Raw genomic sequence first — 7,579 nt, forward strand, 5'->3', positions numbered from 1 at the left:
AGTCATTGGATCTTGAGTCACAAAACCAAATAGTATGGCATGTCTGTATTAATATTGTCCTCAATGTTCACTTTGGAACAGTAAAATTATAACACATAACTATTTCATAAATTATTACATTATGACAATCATGTTTGGTTTTGGCTCTGGACTTTTGTGCAAAAACAATGTTTGAGAAAGGAATCATTCAGGCTTTGGTGGAAGGGAAGGAGAAGGAGAAGGAGAAGGAGCAGAAGCAGAAGATGATAAAGAGGAGAAGAGCTTCTGAGCCAGCACTTCATTTGCTGCATCTGATGGATGAAAAGCATCCCAAAATACATAATCTTTGCGTTCACTGCATAACTTGGAGTTTGGCAAGCATAAACCACCAATGCTCGTATCGACATTGCAGCATGACGTGTTTGAAACCTTAAAACCTGAAACAAATTCACAATTTGTATACTTTCAACTTATCGAAAACGGCAATGGGACAGAACAAAAAGGAGAAGAAAGATGATATGCCATACCATATGCTGTGGGGTTTTCGATCAAATCAAGAACGGCTGGATATGTATCGGCAAACATCATCTGTGCATTCGGGAGGCGTTTGTTTAATGAATTTATCAGCTTTTGCACTTTGGAGTTGAACTCCATCATCCATTCATTTACTCTTTTCAAGCATTGCCCCGTTTTCGATTTCACTCTCTGAGAAGGAATGCAGCCCAATGGCCCTAGCCCATGGAACAATATCTTTCGTGCTCCGAGCTGGTAAAGCCTCTGCCATTTCATTCCCATTGTTGGTTTAAAGTTCAATATCAAAACAAAAACTATAACTTGTTGATCAAGACAAAAGACTACTACTTATATACCGAAAACTGTTGCTCCAAAGTTGATGTCAAGAGTTCAACAAATTCATCATGTGTGTACTGTTGCCCATCAGGTAGAAAGGGCTGCAAGAAATTGTTGACATAATCATTACTGCCTGCATAAACATCAAACAAAATCAAGTTTGTTAAGGCATCCTTTTTAATAAATTTTGAAACTTTTGTTTCAAGCTTACCAATTCCAATGAAGTAAGTGGCCTCATTGCAAAGCTTGTTTGCAGCCTGTGCACCTATTTTAGCCCCGATTCTTTCCTTGGTCTTTTTAAAGTAATTTATCTGATCATCAAATGTCAATCTCTGAATCTGCAATACAAAGAACAAAATTAATACTAGAAACAATGTAAATGAATGTACAAGTAGGTACTAGGTAGGCATTTTTATTACAAAATATTGGCCTGTTTCCTTGAGAATTCCAGCTCCACCAGAAGCATAATTAACCCCTTGAAGGATTGCATCATCATTTTGTGACAAAGAAAGGTAAGGTGGTGGGGATGAAGTCCCAAGCTTTTCAGCTACAAATTCAAACAAAAGATTATAAACAAAAATTTTCCAGTTGTAAACTTTTAAATCAAAATTTAAATCGATATGTACATAGAATATCGCCTATGGTTCGTCCATTCGTGAACCGACCGGTAGCTTTTCTGCCAGTAAAATCAATCCCATACCAGGGATAATCAGACCTTGCTAAAGAATACTGCAGATGGTTGTTGTTCCCTACTTCTGCCAGTGAATCACCAAAAATAAATGTGGCCAAAGATGCAGCAGTTGTAACTGAAACTAAAGTTCCTAATACCAAAACCATCGCAAAGACCAGCCATTGCTTTGCCATCTTATTTGTTGATCTTGTTTTGAGTGTTTCAGAGCTTGTTGGTCATTAGCTTGGATTTACAGCAAATTTAAAGGCCATCTGGACACTTTTTAGTCATGCCCATTTCTCCAAGTTTTAACAAATTAGGTGATTAATTTCAAAACCCCTAAAAAATATACACAAAGGTTGGCCAACTCACTTGATTTGAAGTCATCACAATTAGTATTCGGTAGGTTTTACTTTTACCATTGCTGGAACAAGGAGAGATTTGGCCAATGAGCACTGATACCACTCAGGCTGGACGGTTAAATGATGGTGAAACAGTTAAGAAAAAGATTAACAGCAAAGCCCAAGTTTTGCTTGATTCCCTCTCTCTATTTGTTTGTTGATTAATTTTTAATTAAGGGGTTGAAGTAAAAGCAGCTGGTCTACCAAGAATGCACTAAGACAAGGGAAGTGATTTTATGCTTTCCAATCTTCCAAAACACAAATTAATGAACTAAACTACATTTCTATGTTTTCAACGATTGTTCAAGTGGAGTCAGTGAATTCTTTTATCATTGCTTCCACTGTTTACCTTTTCTAATTGCCAAGTCCATCTATGGTTGAATTATCATATAAACCCTGACTTTAGCAGTAACAAGTTTTTACCTTTATTTATAGAGGAGATGACCTCATGTGGATCTTTTGAAATAAACCATTTTTGGAATACATTGAAATGTTCACCAAATACTTACCCAAGAATGTAATTATAATTTATAATTTTACTCTTGTTAAATAAAAATAATATTGATGTGTTTAATAGTTACAATAAATTTTATTAATAACAAACCTTTGGATTAAATATTTTAATTGATATTTTTAAAATTATTATTTTAATTTATAATCTTAATTGAAAACAAATTTCTCTTGCATTTTCTATCTATAAAACTTATTTTGGAACGAGTACTATAATGCAATTGAATTTTCAATCAATATATAAACAATATATGATTTAAATGATGCATATCCAAAATAAAATTAAAAAATACTTTCGAAAAATCAATTGAAGGAGTAGGAAGAGTTGGTAGCAAAAAGGAGGCATTGATGGTTTGGTTTACTTGGTTCAAAGTAACCGAATGCCACATGTCTTGGGCTGGAGGGTGGTGAGAGAGAGTGACGAGAAAAATTAGTTGAAATTTTTTGAATTTCTCGAATCCTCCTTTGATTTGGTTTGGTTCAATTTTCGAATTTTCATACTAAGTTTAGGTTTTTAGATTTATTTTGATAATAATATTTGTATTATGGACTTTAGGCATTATTTAGTAAGATTTTAAAGTTTCTTTTATAATTTTTTTTAAAATGGATCTTTCGAGTAAATAAAAGGTATAATGTGAAATTTAGCCCTCAACATTTATATTTTTGTCAATTTGATCATTCTTCTTTTTTAATTAAATTTGACCATTAGCCTTTCAAAAGAGTTAAATTATTTTTTAACAGATATGCTAACGAAAATATTAAATTTTTAATGATGTTAGTGTGGCAACTCGTGTGGCAATTCACATGTACTTCATGTTAACACGACACTATTTTTCGTATATGCTACATCGAAAATAATTTAAAATTTATAAAGTATTTTAAAATTCAAATTAAAAATTAAAATTAAAAAAAGAGCATGAAGTACATGTAGATTTTCATGCAGATCGCCATGTTTAAAATTTCACATTATAGTCAGATTTTCATTAAAAATAGTAATTCAACTCTTTTGAAATTTGATGGTCAAATTCTTCTATTTTTAAAATGTTGAGATCAAATTTAGCTCCAAAAAAAAAAAGAGTCAAGTTAACAAAAGATGTGAATATGAAAGATTAAATTGTGCATTATAATAAATCTTATATTTTTTGAAAAAATTATATAAATTTTTAAGTTATTTTATTATTTTAAATATAAAATATTTATTTAACATCATAAAATTAAAATTAATTATAAATAAAATAAAATGAAATTTAATTCCATTTGAATAACTTATATTTTTAACTTGAATGCACTTCGGTTCAATTTGATTTTCTTTCTCTATTTTTGCTCAATCCTAAAAGTTAAACATTTAAAGCAAATAAATCTAAGCTATTAACGTATAAAAATTTTCATAAAGCCAACATATAACTAATAATTTTGCTTTATAAAAATAAAAATCACTTAAGTATTTTTTGTTACCAAGAAAACGTAATATTTCAAACACAAAATGAACTCAAAATTAAGATTTTACAATAACAAATTAGCAACAATAATTTTAAACAAAAAATACTAAATTTTTAATCATCATTCAAGAAATTCAAACAATCAACCCTAATCAAAGCTACAATATTTTTTTAGAGATTAATTAATAAAAGTTAAAAAGTATAGATGTTAACAAATTAGGGTAACCTGCTTAAAATTTGAAAGATTAATAGGAATCCATTTGTATCGATGTAAAATTAACATAGTTTTATGCCCTTTCATAACTTATTCTACAATTAATATTTTTACAATACAACCGTTGAATTAATCATATAATTGTATTTGTTATACATGTAAAATTTAATTTGAATTCATCATCGATATCTCTATTACATCGATCTAAAACATTATCTATATTAATATATATTTAACGCTTGAAAGTTTTTTACATAAAACAAATAATTAAAAATAGTTTCTTTACTCCAAACTTGACATACATGATCTATATGAATAGAACACGAAATACGACAATGGATTATTGAAATATCAATTGTATAAAAAGTTATGAAAATGTGTAAAATCATATTAATCTTACACGGTGTAAGTGAATCCCTCATCTTTTAGAAAAGAAATGGAATAATAAGAGAAATTTGGAAAGAGAAAAGAAAATTCTTTTGAAGAGGCCTTAAACCAATTTTTTATAACAAAATTATTTTTTATACATGTTAATATAATTTTGGCCCTAAACTTGGTACTAGGTCTATTTTGTATTTATATTTATTTGTGTTGATTTTGATATTTAAACTAGACAATTAGATCTATTTTGATACTCAAACTTGAAAAAGTGTAAAAGTGTTGCCCCATCGTCATTTGAAAAATAAAATAGTAAAACCTAATAATATAACACAATCTTAGAATGTCACATCATTGAACTTTGATTATTTTTCGAAGTTCAAAGAGTAAAATAAATCTAATTGTCAGCTTCAAATACTAAAGTGGATAAAAGAATATAGGTACCAAACTAGATCATTGAATTTTGATTATTTTTCGAAGTTCAAAGATTAAAATGAATCTAATTGTCAACTTCAAATACTAAAGTAGATAAAAGAATATAGGTACCAAACTAGAATTATGGTGGGTTTGGATGGGCGATTAGGTGCAGTGCGGTGCATGTTTCACGCTAGAGTATCTAATCTCACTATTACCCTTATTTTTACACTAACTGCAGCGAAACGCATCGCCCATCCAAACTCACCCTCAATTGTTAAATTCAAGTGCAAAAATTATATTAACCCTTTTTATAACCATATTTGTAGCTTGTCTTTTAGTCATTTTACCCCCACAATCCTGAATCCCCTATGTGGCATAGATAAAAGATTAGCTTCATTTATTCCATAATAAACTTTAACAAGACATCATGAAATTATAAAGAAAACAGTAGAAATCCAATTCCAGGTGCAGAAGTGAAGAGGAAGGAGTGTGGGAAGCAGCACCCTCAAATCAAAAACTAGGAATTTGATAGTCACAGACGTGGGGTTTGAGAAAAATCCGCCGACCCTTATGCCGCTCCTACTTTCGCATTTCTTTTCCTTTAATCTTCTATCACCTTCCATTCTATATTTATTCTCCTCTGCCAGCTAACAATCCCGATACATACAATCACATTTTTATATACATATTTATATCTCTTGATAACTACTTAAAGACTTCTTTAAAGTATTTTCAATCTCTTCTTGTTTAAAAAATTGAATGAAACCCATCATTATTAATATTTAGTCTAACTGTATGAATCTCTACATATATATAGGTCTTGTATGGAAGTTGTTTTTCTGCATATGTATGCCTTCGAACTATCAGCTTGAACTATAGTCTAGCTCTATCCCTTCTTCCAATGGCACTTGCAAAGGATCCTATCTGCTCCGTTCAAACCTCAACCTTGTTGGAGGATGGTTCTGATGGTTTCATTTTCCAGGCTGTGAATTATCAACCTGAGCAACCTCATTCTTTGATAAACTTCAAGGACTCAGGGTATGATAACTTCATTCGTGGCACTAATGGATCTTTGCTTAGCTTTGAACAAAATGAGAAGGGTCGGCAGCACACTACTTGCTTGAGAACTAGTGGTTACAAACATGGTCACTCAATGGTGGACCAATGGGATCCTCGGGCTGTGGAAGATTTTAGCTGCTTTGAAACTGCTAGCAATGGAGATTGGCTATACTACGATGAAGCTGTGTTTGCTGATAGCAGCAGCATCCAGGATCCAGGCTCACCAGCAGCTGATCTCAAGCGTCCCCATGTGGTAAACAGCTCTTCTTTTTTCAATATTCAAACCATTTAAGATACCAACTGAGCTTGGTACTGATAAAATTGGTTGTAGGGAGGGAGCAATCAAGCTTTGAAGAAACAATGCACTAATGAAACTAAAAAGGGAAAAACTAAGTCAGAACCATCAAAGGAACCCCAAAGTATTGCGGCCAAGGTTTGTTTGTGTCTTAAGTAAACTTGTATTGATTGCTGAGAAAGTTTGATCACAAAAAGTTAACATTGAGAGAATTTTTTTTTTCTATCCAGAATCGACGTGAGAGGATTAGTGAAAGGTTGAAGATACTACAAGAACTGGTACCCAATGGCTCCAAGGTAAGATATTGTTTACCACTGAAATGTGATATCTTTGCAGCTTTGCTTGTAGTAAAAGCTGAATATGATGTTTAAATGTTGGGGTTGGTTAGGTTGATCTGGTTACAATGCTAGAGAAAGCAATTAGCTATGTCAAGTTTCTTCAGTTGCAAGTAAAGGTGTTGGCAACAGATGAATTTTGGCCTGTTCAAGGTGGGAAAGCTCCTGATATTTCTCAAGTAAGAGAAGCCATTGATGCTATACTTTCATCCCAGAAACAAAGGAACTCCACTTCAGAATAGAGGGTTGTGGCAGAAGATTCTTAAAACTACTTTTAGATTAATATTAGTATAATTCCAAGTTTCTGGGCAAAGAAAAGTTCAGTTTTTGAATGTTAGTGATGCTGAGTGAAACAATCAAAAAGATTGAGAATCTGATTGGAGCAAATTTGAAGGTATTATTTGTATTTGTAATGGAAATTTTCATTTATTTATCTAATTTTAAACTAAGATATTCATTCTTATCTTAGTTTCATTTCACGTGGACTCTTCCTCTCTCTTCCCTTGTTCACATGCATGTCAGGCTTTGTTGTATTCATTAATCCTTTCTCTAATTTCTATCATGTTTTCCTTCTGCCACGTCTACTCTTGTGTGATCGCTCCCTCTCTTTACACTTAGAGTAATGGTTAAATTTTAGTTTTGGTCCCTCTATTATGTCTAAATTTCAGATTTAATCTATACTTTAATTTCTAACATAATTTAGTCTTTATATTTTTATAATGTTATCAATTAGTCCAAATAATTAATATTTTTAAGTTTTCGATTAAAATATTACATGATTATATATAATTTGAATGTCATATGATGAGTCTTAGAGACAGGCACATGACTTCCCATTTCTTTTAGGCTTGCGTTGCATTTTAATATTATAAATAGTCAAATTTCAATTTTGGCCTCTAAACTATGCTGAAACTTGAGATTTATCTATATACTTTACTTTTCACATAATTTGACTTCTATGTTTTTATTATGTCGTTAGTTAGTCTAAATAATTATTATTAACTATTTCAATCAAAATGGTGACATTAATTTT

General features: G+C 31.2%; 2 protein-coding genes across 2 annotated transcripts; one reads left to right on the forward strand and one right to left on the reverse strand.

Annotated features, from left to right (window-relative positions):
• Positions 1-17: 17 nt before the first annotated feature.
• On the reverse strand, positions 18-1,728 carry LOC105793096 (GDSL esterase/lipase At5g37690). The gene is made up of 6 exons (XM_012622027.2): positions 1,455-1,728; positions 1,248-1,375; positions 1,040-1,166; positions 849-961; positions 507-756; positions 18-416 (listed from the first exon to the last, which is right to left on the reverse strand). Exons 1-6 carry the CDS (start codon positions 1,690-1,692, stop codon positions 184-186), a joined length of 1,089 nt encoding a protein of 362 aa, XP_012477481.2. The 5' UTR covers positions 1,693-1,728; the 3' UTR covers positions 18-183.
• A 3,561-nt stretch (positions 1,729-5,289) lies between these two features.
• LOC105793538 (putative transcription factor bHLH086) lies at positions 5,290-7,025 on the forward strand. Its single transcript, XM_012622436.2, has 4 exons — positions 5,290-6,169; positions 6,248-6,349; positions 6,442-6,507; positions 6,600-7,025. The coding sequence occupies exons 1-4, from the start codon at positions 5,759-5,761 to the stop codon at positions 6,786-6,788; spliced, it is 768 nt and encodes a 255-aa protein (XP_012477890.1). The 5' UTR covers positions 5,290-5,758; the 3' UTR covers positions 6,789-7,025.
• Positions 7,026-7,579: the final 554 nt, after the last annotated feature.

This window comes from Gossypium raimondii, chromosome 8 (genome assembly GCF_025698545.1).
Source record: "Gossypium raimondii isolate GPD5lz chromosome 8, ASM2569854v1, whole genome shotgun sequence".
NCBI lineage: Eukaryota > Viridiplantae > Streptophyta > Magnoliopsida > Malvales > Malvaceae > Gossypium > Gossypium raimondii.

Coding starts and splice junctions, on each gene's coding strand:
- LOC105793096 (XM_012622027.2), bottom strand. CDS start 1,692: ATGGCAAAGCAATGGCTGGTCTTTGCGATGGTTTTGGTATTAGGAACT. Junction 1,167..1,247: donor AGGAAACAGGCCAATATTTT/GTAATAAAAATG, acceptor TTTGTATTGCAG/ATTCAGAGATTGACATTTGA. Junction 417..506: donor CGAAAACCCCACAGCATATG/GTATGGCATATC, acceptor AATTTGTTTCAG/GTTTTAAGGTTTCAAACACG.
- LOC105793538 (XM_012622436.2), top strand. CDS start 5,759: ATGGCACTTGCAAAGGATCCTATCTGCTCCGTTCAAACCTCAACCTTG. Junction 6,170..6,247: donor ATCTCAAGCGTCCCCATGTG/GTAAACAGCTCT, acceptor AATTGGTTGTAG/GGAGGGAGCAATCAAGCTTT. Junction 6,350..6,441: donor CCCAAAGTATTGCGGCCAAG/GTTTGTTTGTGT, acceptor TTTTCTATCCAG/AATCGACGTGAGAGGATTAG.